At 53.0% G+C, this 15,757-nt stretch overlaps 2 protein-coding genes and 2 pseudogenes across 2 annotated transcripts, besides 12 other annotated features; all 4 read right to left on the bottom strand.

Moving 5' to 3' along the window:
- Positions 1 to 2,313: a sequence feature (areas merged during assembly that could not be assigned to a particular haplotype. This can correspond to areas where the two haplotypes were merged or to regions with more than two copies in the genome that were merged during assembly.).
- Positions 2,314 to 3,403: a sequence feature (areas merged during assembly that could not be assigned to a particular haplotype. This can correspond to areas where the two haplotypes were merged or to regions with more than two copies in the genome that were merged during assembly.).
- Tc00.1047053508055.20 lies at positions 2,677 to 5,025 on the bottom strand (annotated as a pseudogene).
- Positions 3,404 to 3,486: a sequence feature (areas merged during assembly that could not be assigned to a particular haplotype. This can correspond to areas where the two haplotypes were merged or to regions with more than two copies in the genome that were merged during assembly.).
- Positions 3,487 to 8,706: a sequence feature (areas merged during assembly that could not be assigned to a particular haplotype. This can correspond to areas where the two haplotypes were merged or to regions with more than two copies in the genome that were merged during assembly.).
- On the bottom strand, positions 6,301 to 7,050 carry Tc00.1047053508055.25 (uncharacterized protein; the record flags this gene model as incomplete). Its single annotated transcript, XM_803304.1, has 1 exon — positions 6,301 to 7,050. One exon carries the CDS (start codon positions 7,048 to 7,050, stop codon positions 6,301 to 6,303), a length of 750 nt encoding a protein of 249 aa, XP_808397.1.
- Positions 8,242 to 8,272: a sequence feature (AT_rich).
- Positions 8,303 to 8,337: a sequence feature (AT_rich).
- Positions 8,683 to 8,715: a microsatellite.
- Positions 8,707 to 15,757: a sequence feature (areas not merged during assembly with more than two copies in the genome that could not be assigned to a particular haplotype).
- Positions 8,980 to 9,028: a sequence feature (A-rich).
- Positions 9,286 to 11,646, bottom strand: Tc00.1047053508055.30 (trans-sialidase, putative; the record flags this gene model as incomplete). The annotated part of the gene is made up of 1 exon (XM_803303.1): positions 9,286 to 11,646. One exon carries the CDS (start codon positions 11,644 to 11,646, stop codon positions 9,286 to 9,288), a length of 2,361 nt encoding a protein of 786 aa, XP_808396.1.
- Positions 12,814 to 12,844: a sequence feature (AT_rich).
- Positions 12,873 to 12,935: a sequence feature (A-rich).
- Positions 13,651 to 13,728: a sequence feature (A-rich).
- Positions 14,755 to 15,757, bottom strand: Tc00.1047053508055.40 (annotated as a pseudogene; the record flags this gene model as incomplete).

Genomic DNA, 15,757 nt, shown 5'->3' on the forward strand with positions numbered 1-15,757 from the left:
TCCCTGAGAACTCATCGGTGGACGTGGCACACTTACAGACGCGTCAGAAATCACATGTTTTTCCTCTTCCCTTACACTTCGAACAGCAGCTCCGCCAAACGCATGCCACTCCTCCTTTCGCAGACTCTCCTCAGACACGCCTCCCGCCACATTCACCATCCCACAAGCACACAGTCCGTAAACGTCACGCAGTCGCCCAGCATGACGATGCCGCACACACCAACACGGCACCACGCCACTCGGTCCAAGCAGAATCTGGACACACAAAATAGGTTGTCCCAGTCAACAACAGCCCCCTCCAAGCAGTGAGGCAGGACTCGTCGCCAACAATCAAACAATCAGCTCCTCGTCTCCTCCTTCTGCCATGCACGAGGTTCCGCCTGCCACATGCATCATATGTGACGCCCGGGCTCTCAATGAGTAAACAAGGCAGTATGCTCCCCTCGGCTCAACAAGAAGCCCATTGACGATCCTCAGCCAGTCGTCTCCATGGTCCATGCATGGGGAGCACCACGGCAAGAATGCACAGAAGATTGCATGCAAAACGCCAACACATTCCGCGTCAATAAAAAGTATGGCACCAGACATGGGCTTCACAAGAATTTTGGCTAGCGCTTCCCTGAGAGGCCTCCCATAAACACACATCGCACGTGATCACAGTGAAGGAAATGTAACGCCTCCAGTCCAACTGTCATTCGGCGGTACAGATCAAAGAACAGTCCAAAAAATGCCGCAAATCATCAAATATTTCAAAAGTAGCATCTGCACCGTATACGACAAATGCACGGCACGGAAGAAAAGCCATGTCCACACACACGCAACACACAGAAACAGTAAGAGAGTTTGGAAAAGCAGCACCCACTGCCATTCTCTGTGGATGCAAATGATAACAGCACCACACAACGTGAAGCACCAGTCGGGCACCACATATGGGCCACAGACACACCTACACACCAATTCGCTCTTCCTCCTCCAAATGGCGTGGCCCTCCTTCACCTCCACAAACACGTCTGCTTATCATTCAAGTGTGCCTCTAACGCAAGCACCCAAGGTGCGTTTCGGTAATCCAAAATTCAACACCTATGAAAAGCAGAGGGCATGCTCGCAGAAGCCACACGGCTCCTCAACACAGCCTCTAGCCCTACCCACGACTCTGCAATGCAATGAAGGGAATACAGGCGGCTCTCGTGTCACAGAGGGCAGCCAATGTGAGCGGTGCTCAAATGCGGATAATGCCAAGATGTGAAACAGAAGAGGCGGGAGAAGAGCTCGCAGGGGACGTCACCTGCCACGCCTGATGTGCGCCTTCTCATTCGTGCAACGGAGAAGAAATGACACTGTTACTGCGGTGCGTGCGCCTCACACTCGGGCCAATGAACGCCTCAAGGAACATCCTGTGAAGGACATACAGCTGACAGTGCAAATAATCCCGAGTCTCATCAGCTTTCCAGCAGCTGCTCCTTTGGGCAAGGCGTCGCTCTCCTTCTTCCTTGCCTCCCGTGCGCCATCCTCGTATGGAGGAAAACGCCCTCCACAACTGGTGTCATCAAGCACCTCCAAGTAAATTAGGAAGAATTCACGGCCCCGAGAAAAAGCACCCAAAGTGGCAGTCAAAGGGAATTCAATAATGCATGTCATCTTCTGCAGCCGCGTGCATTGCAGCTCTCCTCAGCCACCCACTGTTTCGTCCTTCCTTGTAGACCCAAACCGCATGGTACACTTGGATTTGCTCAGATCCTCCACAGGCTCATGTAACGGTGTCCGTCCCGCCTGTGCGGCTCATGGTTGTATCACGTCTCTGTTCACTGTCGCACCATCAAATAACGTAAAATAAAGATCCATAACACCACAGCTGTGAGGCAAACACACATGCATCACTCCAACAAGTGCCACTGAGAGAAATTACACGGTATCACACACTCTCTCTAATCAACAATTTGCCGTCAACAATCACAACGGCATTAAGAAGCAGCCTCGGGGCAATCCCTGAGCGCCGTCCCCGCCTCGGCGAGCGACCGACTCTGGGAACCCTGCAGTCCATTGCCGTTCCGGGAAGAACTCCTGCCACCGCCAACCGTGTTCCTCTGTCGCGTTGCCGCACGGAGCTTTTTTCGGAAAACAACGGGCTCCATTTTAAACACGTGCCTATGGGATTGCAAGCAGCAGACGCATGGCGCACCACCTCATTGTTCATTCTCAATAAAAAGAGCATAGGCGCCAATTTGCCGCAGCACTCACAAATGTGCTTCTGTTGTTTTACGCGTGTTTTCCCAGACAAACCGTATTGCCAGTACCGCGGTAACACGTGTCCCGGACCTCAAAGTGCTGCAATTTGCTCCGGCACGACGCGGGTGGCCCGAACGCCTGTGGATGCCATCAGCACTCAATGGTATGCGGCGCCTCATTCCATACGGTCACAAGGAGTGCACCATTTCCTCAATAGAAATTATTCTTCGTCCATCCCTTAAGGATGCTTCTGTTAGTGATGGGCCTTCGAACACAATAGAAGAAAAGAAAATTGAAAATGCGGTAGTACTGCGACACCGCTGGCCGCAATGATTCTCTCATGAAAGAGCAATTCTCCGATTACGCACCGTATACACACAAAACTATCCAAAAACATATGGAACAACTCCTAGTATTTCATACCAAAAACCAAAGCACCCCTTTCCCTCCCTAATTGTTTTTGTATCTCTGCGGTTATTCCTCACTTCGGAAAGCCTCGTCTCCTCTAATACCTACGGATGGTATTGACACTTGGTACTGGCGCACCCTTTTCCTACAGAACGCCGCTATCTCATGGTTTTTATCGTCGCACACACTATTGGAATTATCGACATGACGTCTCCGCCAGTCATCCATCGGCGTGCTGCCTAAGTGTTGTATACATAATATCCCACGACATGTCTCGGGATAACTCCTCCCAACCATTACAATATGCCGCCAGGCACTCAGTGAACGGCCCCACAGTGCTGGCGGTGGTGTGGTGCCCACCCGCCGGAATCATCCGCAGCCCAACCAGCGTCATTGGATTTGACTCCACAAAGAAACAGCCGTCCACCAGCGGAAGGTTTGTGGCCCACGGTTTGTGCAGCACCCCGTACTTTATTTTACGGATCGGTTTTTCATATTCACTCGGCAGCAAACCCTCATCTCCCTTGGGATGCAATTCAGGGCCAACTTCAAGACGCAGGGCTTTGCTTGACGTCCTGTTGGCGGCTCAAACTCCGTGAGTTTCGTCGCCATTGCCTTGACAAAGGCACTCTCCGTGAACGATTTCAAAGCAAACCATCCAAAAAATATGGGCAAAATATTATCCTTCGACGCCAACATCAGCCTCAAAAAGCTATTTTATTCTGCTACACTTGGGAGGCGTTCCAATGTCCGTTCCTCGAGGCAAGCAGACAGCAGTGCATTGAAAAGGGTCACACCGCCTGCGTATATTTCCCGAACAACTTTCACAAGCCTGTGGGACGGATCCTCAGAATACCATGGCGACTCACCTCCCCGTGAAAAGCACTCTTTCACAGTTACCTCGTTGATCGATTGCAATGCAAACTTCACCGCTCCACAGCGTCCATTAAACGCCTCCTCATCAAAGACATGACGTGGAATCAGTCCCAAAAGATACATGTGTTTTTTGGCCTCTTTCCAGCATTCCGCTTGTTTCTCTTTAGCCCCGCCACGCGTCATCCAGGCGCACACCGCCTTCACATCCACCTCGTCGGGGCAATTCACGATGATTCGCGCGGCTTGCAGTTGCTTCTCCCACTCATCATAGTTGGCTACGTTTGGGGAAGGCACCACAATCATGCCCCATCCAGAAGTAGGCGCAAAATGTCTCGGTGGCGGCGTTCCCTCCTTTGCCACATCGTAGATAATATACACATTCCCCCCATGCCCCCTCAAACGTCTCAACTCCGAGATGCACATGTCCTCATCGCCGCATCTTGTCACCGTCCTGCTGGTCTTGTCAGACACGTACGCATCTCGTCCACCAAAACAGTGGACTACCACTTGGAGTTTCGTGGCATCGCAGTGCAGCAGCTGGTAGAGGAGGTACGAGCCGGCAGCCATCGAATTCCCGATCCCGGGCGTCCCAATCAACACACGCCGCCCAGGCTTAAAGTGGGTCCCACGGTGACTGCTGAACCACGCGGTTACATCGCCCTTGACGATCTGCCATACTCGCTCCACCTCACAGATCACAAAAACGTCCTTAGGAAGATCCTGTATCGTATGCCACGAGTGCGGCCATCCCTTCTCCGAGGCAAGCACCATCAACACGGGAGGTGCTGCACCACATTGCTGCACAGCGTCATCCTTTTCGATAGCGTCGTCAGCTTTCTTGTACGACCATGACTGTTCTGATTTCCCCTCATGCACCCCCATTCCAGTCCCCGTTTTCTTTCGCTCAGCGTCGTCCGGAAGTTCCACCGCATGGCTCCACCTCGCATTGTGCACAGACTCGTAGCATCCCTCCAGTTTCTCCGGTGCGCTCGTCGTCGTTGGGTTCCTCGCCTCCTCGGCAGCTGCATCCAAGAAATGTTTGGTGGAGTTATGAACAGCTGCTTTTACCTCCGCAGCAGCCAATGACCACCCCGGTAGATTGTTGACACCCTTATCGCATAGCCTGCGTGTATCCTCATCGAAGATCACTTCACCCTTCACAGCTCGCTTCATACCCAAATAATGACCTGATGCCTGCATTTCGTTCAACGCTCCTTTATCACGGATATACCTCGTGGGGTCCCTAAAAAACTCCTCCAGCATGGCATCCCGATTGGTGTCCACAACGCCCCTGCCGTCCAGTTCCCTCGTAAGAAAGTCGTTCAGCCTCATTTCGTTGACGCGAACTCTTCCCTTAAACAGCACCTCTTCGATATTAGTGGAAATGGCAAATTTCATTTCTTGCGTTCGTCTTAGCCTTTCCTCTGCCTCCCGCCTCGCTTCTGTCGGTTCCTGCGTAAGCACTCCGTTTGGTTTTCTTCTTGCAAGAGGAGTGATCGTATGCTTTTCTTTCATAGTCCCTACGTTGCCCGAGAGAGAGAGCACACCTTCGTGAAGAGGCCTAGTAATGGCCTCCAGCGCTTGGTGCGCAGTTAAGTTAAGAATTTCTTCAAGAGGCCGCTGGTCTTGTATGTAATCATCCGGCTCCTGAACAAACACCTCCATCGTCACATTGTAGTCTTTCACCAACAGCCGCCCTGCCGCCAACATAATTCCAAAGGAAATCACTCAGCCTCATGTTGGTGCTGCTCATGGTCCACTGCGGCCACACTTTACTCTCCACCACATGTCGAGCTGCAGCGTCGGAACCATCACAAGAGCCGCTGCAAGGTGCCATCACAACACCCGTGCGGTGAAGCATCCCACTCGCACCGCCCAACTGCGGCATGCAGGCGCCGCTGGCTCCAAAGGACAGTCGCGGCTGTTTCCTCCCGCAGTCCCAATGGCGTTGGGCGTGGCGCTCGCACGGCAGGGTGGTCGGTGCGCCATGCAGCCGCACTGCAACGCCTGTCGGTGAAGCAGTCAAGGCCCACCGCCCCCGCAGCAACACGAGGCGTGCAACCGGCAAAAACACCGCCACATCATCGCCCTTTTTTATTCTGTTTTATTTACTTTTTCTGTCTGTTTGCCCCATCACCGACACCAAAAATAAGTGCACACATTCACAAAAGGGAAGGAAAAAAGAGAAAAGGAGGCACGATCCCACCGTCCCGCCGCGGGCCAACACTCTCCTCCACCCACCACCATTGCCGCGCAGGGGACCGCAGTCACATCGCAGAGTCAACACCACAATGTGCACCACACCATCGTGCAGTGAACAATGGGCGAGACGCAGCCACGCATCGCCCCGCTCCATTTTACCACCACTCAAGTGTTGCGTGCCCGCACAAAATAGCAAGCACAATCAGAGTGCACACAAACCCAACCAACACCCTCACTCGCTGAAGCAAATTATTCGCATGGAGTGACAACATTTAAAAACACACCAGAAGTAGCAGGCTGCATGGAATTTCCCTGCCAACCCCGCAAAGAGACACAACAACTCTGCGGAGTCAAGTGGCAGCCCCTCGGTGATGCCCGCAGCTCACATGGCAGGAAGAATTCCACGCACGCATAGTTCCGGACTCCTCGCTGTTTGAGTGCACATCAATAAAACGTAAAAAAAAAATACGTGCGCGCAAGATGGAATTAAATATGCGGAAATGTCGGCCTGCTTTCTCCGATGGCGTTGGCGAGCAGTCCCACACAATCCAATCAAAGTAGCACGCCGGACAGAACGGCGTCCGTCAATCAATAAAAAAATGCGACACTGAAAAGGAGCAGAGAAGAGTTGGCGCATGCGATTGCCAGCGACAACTGTGAGCAACCCGCCAGCACCAACTGGGGTGCCGAGGAGCACGCTTGTGTGGAACTGGCCGTCAGGCAGAGAGGGCAAATAAAACAAGAGGGCAGCAAACCCTCTCGTTCAATGTCTTCTGACCACGATACCACAATCAAAATACCATCGACGACAAGAGCGGCAACGACTTCCCCAAAACATCTTGTCAAGAAGCCGCAGGACCTCAGGAAGGGAAGAAGGCAGCGGCGGCAGCCACAGCGGGGGAGGCAATAAAACGGCTGGCAGGCACCTTCACGTCGACGCGCACACCGCATCCGCGTGGGCCGGGGACGCAGACCGAACCGCTCGGAAACACACGCATCAAATCCGCAAAACAAAGTCGCAGTGAATCGACAGGAACTCCCCGCCCAAAACAAATTTATAAAGTAGCGTTTTTCAGGGGGATTCCGCTTTTCCGACGACGGCACGGACGCCTCGCAGGAACTTCTTGCAAATCTCCCTTCGCAGATCCGCATGAAAACGCAGCGGAATAAAAAGAGAGCGCAACGACGCAAAAATAATAATCCTCCCAACCGACCAGGTGGCAGGCCGCCCTCGCGCAAGTGGACAAAACACAACTTCACTCCGGTCCTGTCGTGGTGGTCGTCTCGCAGCATTTTCTTCCTTCTCGTCGCAGTGCACATCCCCCTCCCACAAATCATTTGTTCGGGCCATGTTCCTGCGGCCAAACATCGCGCTGCTGGATCCCGCGGCACAGTCCTCGGCACGGAAGTGAGGGGAGGAAGAGGGACCGCAGAAGGTGCGAGCAAATCCGAATTCGGTGGCGGTCGCTGCAGTGAAGATTGACGTCCCACGCGGTGTCCCTTTTCTGGGTCCGGCCCTCACCGCGCCATGCTCTCAGCGTGCGGTGCGCCGGCCGCTCCAAACATCCACACGTGCTTGCGTCTCACCGTCGCTCCCAGCCCCGTTCGTTGGCTGCATCAGGGATGTCGCCATCCAGAGACGGGCATAAGGACGTTGCATCCAACAAAACCTTCAGAGGCACCCGCTGGGCCAACGACGACCGTCACTGCGGGATGTGTGGCCCCTCCGCCGCTCACCTCAAATCGCGCTTCTACGCCTCCTCGAGCAGCAGCAGCAGCATAAATACACCGGTCCACTAGAGGCCGTCACCAGCCATTGCAGGAAGACCACTGTGCCCCAGTGCTATGAAACCCAAGTTGCATTGACGGGCCACTTCGGAAAATCCTGTCGCATCCTCCCCCATTATGCGGAAACACATCCGTCGTGCATGTGGCCACCGCAGCCAAATGAATCCGGTCCAAACACCCTCCAAATCAAATTCCCCTTTCCTCAAGCCATTCCCTCATTCCATGCGCCCTGACCCTCATCCGCACGTGCCCACTCACACAAGCCGCAAAAGAATGGTGGTGGCCGCCCAACGCTCCGGAAAAACATGCCCAGCACGCACGCGCATAACAAATGACATGCGCAAGCGCACGGCACAACGGCGGAGAAGCGCACACCTAAAGGGATGCGGCCCTCCACAGCAGTCGCAGCCCATCGCGCGCATCACACCCGCAGGAAGAGTGACTCGCGGTGCGCGCTCCCTCTCCTCCCCTCGCTTCATGCCCACTAAAGGAAGCAGCAGCCGCCCGCAACCGCCAGCACACGCCACAAAAGAAGCATCCAAATCCACTGCAATGTGCATCTTGTGCGTGCATGTGGTTGTGTGTGCCTGCAGAAACACGAGGCAAAGAAGTAAAAGCAGGAGCAGAGCATGTGGAGGGACGCACAAACAAAAATGTACAGAAGAGGTGCATGGCAGAAATAAAGAAAAAAGACTGCTCAAACTCATGATACTGCACTGCAGACCAAAGCAGCGGCAATTCATAAAAAAATTATTAAATTTAAAAAAAAATTCATCTTCACCTTTCCACCCATGACACTTTGAAAAAAAAAAAAATTTTTGAAAAAAATGAAAAAATGTCGTCCTCTATTACGGCTACACCCAAATAATAAAAAAGAGAAAAAAAAAACCCCATCACACACAAAGGCGCACCCAACTAACATGTTGCTCCAGAAATTGTCTGCATATTTTGCCTGCACATTAAAAATTAGATATTTACATCTCTTTCAACCGTCCGACCCTCCGTGTGTCCGCACATCGTTTATATTTCATGGGTCATCGGCGTGTTGCTGCTCCCCTCAGTCCTTTTATTGGTGCGTGAGTGCGGCCCGCAGAGCACAGTCACTCGTGTGTGTGGGGGGACTGAGAGAAGCACGCAGACATGACGGCAGTCGCGTCACTCCATCGGGAGAGTGAGCGCAGCAAAAAAAAAAGAAAAAAAAAAAAGAAAACAAAACAAGAGGGAAAGAAATGTGTGCTCCGCCCCACAGGCCCTCGTCGCACGCCCACACGTCACGGCTCCCGCAGCGCGCCGTTCGTCGCGGCCCCTCCTCATGCGTGCAGCAGGCGAGGCGCACAGGGCCGTCGTCATGAGCGTGTCGGTGGGTGTGCGGGTGGAGCAGTTGGGCGGAAACACACGGCACCCCTCGCAGGAAGAGTGCGGAAAAACCAATTAAAGAGGGAAGAGTAGAAAAGGAAAAACGTCCACAGTGATTGCCCCAAAAAAAAGAGAATGGAGAGTGGAGAAAAAAAAAGAAACAAAAAAAAAATTTTTTTAAAGCAAACAAAAATGATTAAAAACAGACATAAAAAAACATGAGAAATTATACTCCTAACAGAAAAGAAAATTAAGAGCCGGAAAAAAAACGCTTACAATGGTTGCCCCAAAGCAGCAAGGGGAAAATGGGAAACATTAAAAGAAAACAAAAACAAATTATTCTCTGCGTAGTAAATTTTATTCCTAGCGGTGTGTGTGAGTGTCCTGCAGGGAATGGCACAAGTGCTCCACACTGAGGCCGCACACTCCTCACGCAGCCGCAAAACCCCACAGCCCCAGCAGAAGCAGCAGCGGCAGCAGTCCGCTCCCAGCAGAATTCAAGCTCACCTCTGGCACAAAGAATTGCACATCCTCAGTCCGAGAGGTATTCTTCTTTGCCGCTCCACCCTCACTCACTTCTTCAACTGCATGGGAGTCCAATTTCATGGGCACCGCTGGAGCTGCTGAATTTTTCTCTGGGCCAGACACAGCAGATGCGATGGTTTGAGGAACACCTCCCGCTTGTGATTCCGGAGCTCTCTTTGGAACGGGTATCCTTTCCTTGATTGCAGTCATCTCAGTGGGATTCAGTGGGCGGTTGTACAGCAAGACGTTTGTCACCGTCGCATGGGATTCTTGTTCGTGCCCACCGCACGCGCCAAAGCAAAAGGTTACAAGCTCAAGTGGTGTCTCACCTGTTAACGGCAATTCTTCCTCCCCCAGCGACTTGCCATCAACGTACACGGAGCTCTTGTTGCCTTGCAGCATGAGTGCCACTTGGTATTCTTTCTTAAGCTCCCAAGTGCCACTTTTTGGTTTCTTCTCGTATTCGAATATCGTCACCCACTTTTTATCCGCCGTATAAAGGATTCCCATGGTATGAGAGGAATTAGTTTCCCCCAACATCGCACCCAGTAGAGGAGCGTCTGCAGTCGGAGCCTCTTCGATTGTCACCGACGCCACAAGTGTGAAGTTGTGGCTCAAGGATACATGACGCACATTATTAGCCCAAGTGTTCACAGGCCACATTGCCCCGGAGCCAGGCTCCGTCAATTTCAACCCATCATCGACCTTCGTGGCGTTTTTCACCGTTGCATTCAGGCAAAGGTACTCGTCGTTCCACGTGTCATCGCTGGCCGCATCGGACAATACCGCCACCAGACCCGCCGTGGGTATATACAACCCGGAGAAGAAAACGTCCTTTTGCGCCCAGGTCTTCAGGACAAACTTGATTTTATTCAGCTCCTCCGCCAAGTGGGAAAGTGAAATGGCCCTGCCTTCATAATCGCCCCTCCGTCGTAAAAGATGCAGATTGCCATCCGAGTACAGCAGGGTGCTGGCGAGCATCCAATTCGCAGCAGCATCCAAGCCAACCGGTCCAACAGAAAACGTACGGTTGTTGTCCGTGACCCAAAGGTAGAGCGCATTGGCCTCCTCCTCCCTCGAGAAGTTCCCTCTCTGAGTGTACAGCATGACCTTCCTGCCCTCAATGGTCGCGGTGATGAGGGCATCCACGTGCAAGTTCAGATCCCGAAAACTTGATTGTGAGTTGACCCACACGCCTGGAAGCGTCCCGATGGCCTCCGTCCACGCTGTCCCCATGTCACGCGACTCGTACACCCTCTGTTCGTCCTCGCAGTCAACAATCATGAGAAGTGATCCCTCCCACTCGGTGATGCGGGGTGCAAAGCATTTCGCAGGGGAAACGCCTGTTGAGAGCGACCATTTTTCGCCGTCTTCCTTCGAGTAAATGATCATGGAGTAAAAGTCACCATTTCCGCTCTTCGCCATCAGTGGAAACACAATGGTGCCATCCTCCATCAGAACACCTGAGCCACCAGCGGCAACAAACTCCTTCAAGTTACCTTGGTGAGCAGTCATAGTACTCCCGCTCAATGGAGACCTGATTGGGCCCCATTCGATCCGTTCACTCAGCTTGCCACCCGTGGGATTCGCGACATCACCCACAACCAGTTTCAGCTCAAATTTGCCCCATTTCCAGTTCCCACCACTTTCATTGTGCACATCAAAGCCTCCCGCAAGAAGAAACACCTTATTGCCCTTCATGGTGGTTGTGGGGCGGAGCACAACATCCAAACCCTCATTTCCCTCCGCTTTACCAAGCACAGTGTGTGCCCTCCATTCTTCCTTTTTGACCTTTTCAACAAGAGTGGGCCATTCCCACGCAGAGTCGATGTACCCCGCAACAACATCAGAAGACGGCTTACCTAATGGAGCACCTTGATATTCGGTTTCCATGTGACCCTCGGCAAAAGCAGCAATTACTCCACCAGCGCTGACGAGAGAGGGTGAAACAAATGCATCCCGCTTCGTCCCTTGAGACGTTCCATCTTTCCGCAGCATCTGCGTCTTCTGCGGCACAAATAGAACGACCGTATGAGGCAATTGCGCATTCCCCGAATTACTCGTCACGGCGTTCGAAGCCCCACCACTGCAGCACAACATCATAACGACGAGGAGAAGCAGCACCGCGGAAGCAAACACACGCCGGGACATGTTGGGCCTCCGCAGCTCACTCTCTCTTCCTTCCCTCCTCCTGCCGCTGGATCCGGTCACACGGCGACGGTAGTGTGTGCGGGGTGCCATGACTGCAGCAACACGTGAGAGCATATAAATATGTGTTTGTGTGTGTGGGCGGTGTTGGTCCTTTCAGTGCCTTTGAATTTCACAGTAGCGATTCGCGTTTGTTTTCCTTCTTTCCTAGCGTGTCTGTGCTCAATAAGTGGAGAGAACAGCAACAGTGGCAATACATCAGACACGTCGGCGGGGGTTAGAGCGGAGCACCCACGCAAAGAGAGGGACACAAGACAATCCGGAAGGGACAGCACGGAGAACCATCGCCCACAGAAAAGAGCAGCAACACGGCAAGTCACGGCGGGCCGTCGGTGTGTGCGGGCCAGCCCTCACGCGGTGCAACACGCCCCACACCCAACAGGAATGACAGACAGACAGGCGGAGAGAAATGAATGGATGCCGTCAAGACGCACTCACAATCCACATGGCCCGTGAGCATGCGGCCACTCCACGCAGTAACAAAGGAGGAGAAGATAACAGGGGAAAAGCAAGAAGCAGCACAAACACACGGAAGGAACAAACACCAGTCGCGGGAAAAGCACCGCCACGGCCCTCGCCCTGGCCGGCAACTCCACACCAGCCATCACAAACACCATCGCAGTGCTGCCAGTCCGCGGACGAGAGGATTCGGCCCTCCACAAAAGGGAGGCACACACCGCCAGCAGCCACCCACCAATGGACGAGGAGAAGAAGTGACCCACCGCCATCACCGCCTCCAGTTCAGTCCCACGGACAACGGGATACGGCCACAGCCCGCTGCCGGCACACACAGCGCACACCTAGCGAGCAATCACCCAAAGAGCCACACGCAGAAGCGATTCCTCATCCATCCATGACGCGGCAACAAAATTTCCAGCCATTCCACCCACAATGGAATTTGATATCCGACTCAAAGCGGTCATAGGTGGTGCATCACGCCTGCAGGAAGAGTGACTCGCCGCGCGCTCCCTCTCCTCCCCTCGCTTCATGCCCACAGAAGGAGGCGCCAGCCGCCAGAACGCACTAAAAAAGAAGCATCCAAATCCACTGCAATGTGCGTGCATGTGGTTGTGTGTGCCTGCAGAAACACAAAACAAAAAAAAAACAGCGACCAGAGTATGTGGAGAGACGCACAAAAAAAACTGTACAGCAGAAGTGCATGGCAGAAATAACAGGACTGCTCAAGCTCATGATATTGCACTGCAGACAAAGCAGCGGCAATTCATTAAAAAATTATTAAATTTTAAAAAAAAATCATCTTCATTCCACACCTCACGCTCTGGAAAGAAAAAAGAAAACAAGAAAAGATAAAAAAAGAAAAATAAAAAAGATAATAAAAAAAAAAATTGAAAAAAGTCGTCCTCTATTACGGCCACACACAAATAAGAAGAAAGAGAAAAAAAGAAAAACCCACACACACAAAGGTGCACCCAACTAACATGTTGCTCCAGAAATTGTCTGCATATTTTGCCCGCAAAACAAAATTGAAAAGATGGTTGCATGTCTTTCAGCCGTCTGACCCTCTGCGTTTCCGCACATCGTTTATATTTCACGGGGTCATCTGCGTGTTGCTGCTCCCCTCAGTCCTTTTATTGGTGCGTGAGTGCGGCCCGCAGAGCACAGTCACTCGTGTGTGTGGGGACTGAGAGAAGCACGCAGACATGACGGGAGTCGCGTCACTCCATCGGGAGAGTGAGCGCAGCAAAAAAAAAAAGAAAACACGGCGGCAGGGCGTGGCTGTGTGTGTAGCGCTGCGGGTGTCTGCCCGCCCCGGCCGCAAAGAAAAAACAAAACAAGAGGGGAGAAATGTGTGCTCCGCCCCACAGGCCCTCGTCGCACGCCCACACGTCACGGCTCCCTCAGCGCGCCGTTCGTCGCGGCCCCTCCTCATGCGTGCGGCAGGCGAGGCGCACAGGGCCGTCGTCGTGAGCGTGTCGGTGGGTGTGCGAGTGGAGCAGTTGGGCGGGAAACACACGGCACCCCTCGCAGGAAGAGTGCAGCAGAAACAATTAAAGAGGGAAGAGTAGAAAAGAAAAAAATCACTTCCTTAGTGATTGCCCCAAAAAAGCAAAAAAAAAAAAAAAAGAGAGAATAGGGGCGTAAAAAAAAAAATGAAAACATTTAAACACGAAAAAAAAATTGATTCGGCAGGAATTCCATGTGCCATGCAGCACAAGAAGATCGGGGGCGTATGCATATTCCCTGCACAACAAAAAAGAAAACAAAAAAAGGAATTGTACCCTCCCACCAGCCCACACAACATCCCTCACATTCCATGCGGCATCCGGCCTGCTCCCCACTCCTCGTTTTGTGCAGTCCGCCGGAAGCGCAGCAGTGACGCCGGCACCGCGAGTGGGCAACAAAAGGGAAACAAAAGTCGGAAACACGTCACTCACAACGGATTGTAGCAAACGACCATTAAAAAAAAAAGAAACTGAGTATTCGAAAAAACACCAAAAAAAAACTGAAAAAGTGAAAAAAGATTTTTTAGAAAAGAAAAAAAACATTAAAGAAAAACATCAAAAACCGCAAGAAAAGCGGCACTTATTCTCCGTCGGGAGTCGCAATTCCACACTCGTTGCCTCACAAGGCTGCCACAGCTCCACACAGCCCCAGAAGAAGAAGCATCGACACCCGAGACACGCACACACGCGCAGTGCTGTCGACATTCCAATCATGCAGCATCAGTTTCGCGTCGTTGAGCAGGGCAAGGCGGTCCTCTTGGCTCGCGCCGCTCCCGGATTCGGAGTGGTTATTTTCTGGAACAGGGGCCTCGCTTTGTTTGGGCAGCAATCCCTCACTTCCAGCCAGAGACGCCATGCTCTCTTGTACTGGCTGCGCATCCCCATCTCCAGTGGTCTCCCTTGACTGCAGGGTTGTTGGGTTTGCTCCCTCCTCCGGCGCGGATTGTTCTTCCTCCCCCATCGGGCTTTCCACTTCCGTAGTGAAGAAATCCTCGCTGTGCGTTGTCTCAAATTCGCCTGCTCCTGCAACAGCGGCCGTAGGCGAATTGTTGTTATCGCCAGAGGCGGCCGGTGCTGCTTCCCTCTCACTGCCTGTTGGAGTGCTGGTATTGTTTCCCGCTTGGTGGTCGTGTTGCGCCACGGCAGCCTCGGCGTCTCCCTGTGGCAATGGCTTCGACTGAAGAGCAGCTGAGTCAGCATCCTGCGATTCGGTGCCACGGCCGGACCCAATACTCTCTGCAACAGGGACGGGCGCCTCTGGTGAACTTTGTCTCAAGAATTCCGGGCGTACCGTCCTGCCCCACACCCTCTCCTCGTCGTCCCATGAAACCACGGGAACGACACTGCCGCCGGTGGCGGATATCGTGCACACCTCCGCGTACTCAGGACAAATGACGTTTTCCTTATCGTAGGGTGGTGTGTCCCATGTAATCGGCGTCCCGTCTGTGCATGGGAACCAATCGACGTAACGATTTTTGGGATCTTTCAGATACACCTGCCCGCCAAGACACCTCAGTTCCGCATGCATGGCAGCACTCAGATACGTCTCCTTCGGGTACCTTGCATCTGTCGTGTTGGTGGGAAGCGTGTCCAGACACCACGAAGAGGGCTTATCCCAGGGTCTCGCAGAGAAATATTCTTCCTTCTTAAAAGCAGCCTCAAGGTCCATCACGTCCATCGCGGGATCAATGATGGGGCAACTGTCCATTGAGTGCTGTTTTGAGAATTCAATGATGCTCCGCCGACAAAAACCGCGGGAATAACGATCCGACGCGCAGCGTTCGACACCATCGTCTCTGTTGCAGAACATGTGGGAATATTTACTCAGGTTCAGTTCGGAGCACCTCTTCTGCAGCAGCTCGCAGCCCGACTTCTTGCCCCAACCCATCGGCTCCGCCAACTTCCAGTTCACCTTGAAGTAGCCCAGGTCAGCAAATGCAGCCAGCGTCAGCTCCGTGTAGTAGCCGGCGCCCCCAATCGGTGCCATCAACTCATCCTTCGCGTGGCGCTGTGACCAGTGCGACTCCAGCGTACTCCCGTCCCCTTTTTGATCTTGTAGCTCCATGCCATAAATGTCATCGCAGTCGTAGTGCTCCCTCGCGGCCATCGCGGCATTCGTCGAGTTCACCACCACCGACAGCGCCCTGTCACGCACACCGGTAACATTCCTCACCATGCTGCGGCTGGCCATGTGCGGGTGGGCG

Source organism: Trypanosoma cruzi, genomic scaffold (genome assembly GCF_000209065.1).
Source record: "Trypanosoma cruzi strain CL Brener 1047053516625 genomic scaffold, whole genome shotgun sequence".
NCBI lineage: Eukaryota > Euglenozoa > Kinetoplastea > Trypanosomatida > Trypanosomatidae > Trypanosoma > Trypanosoma cruzi.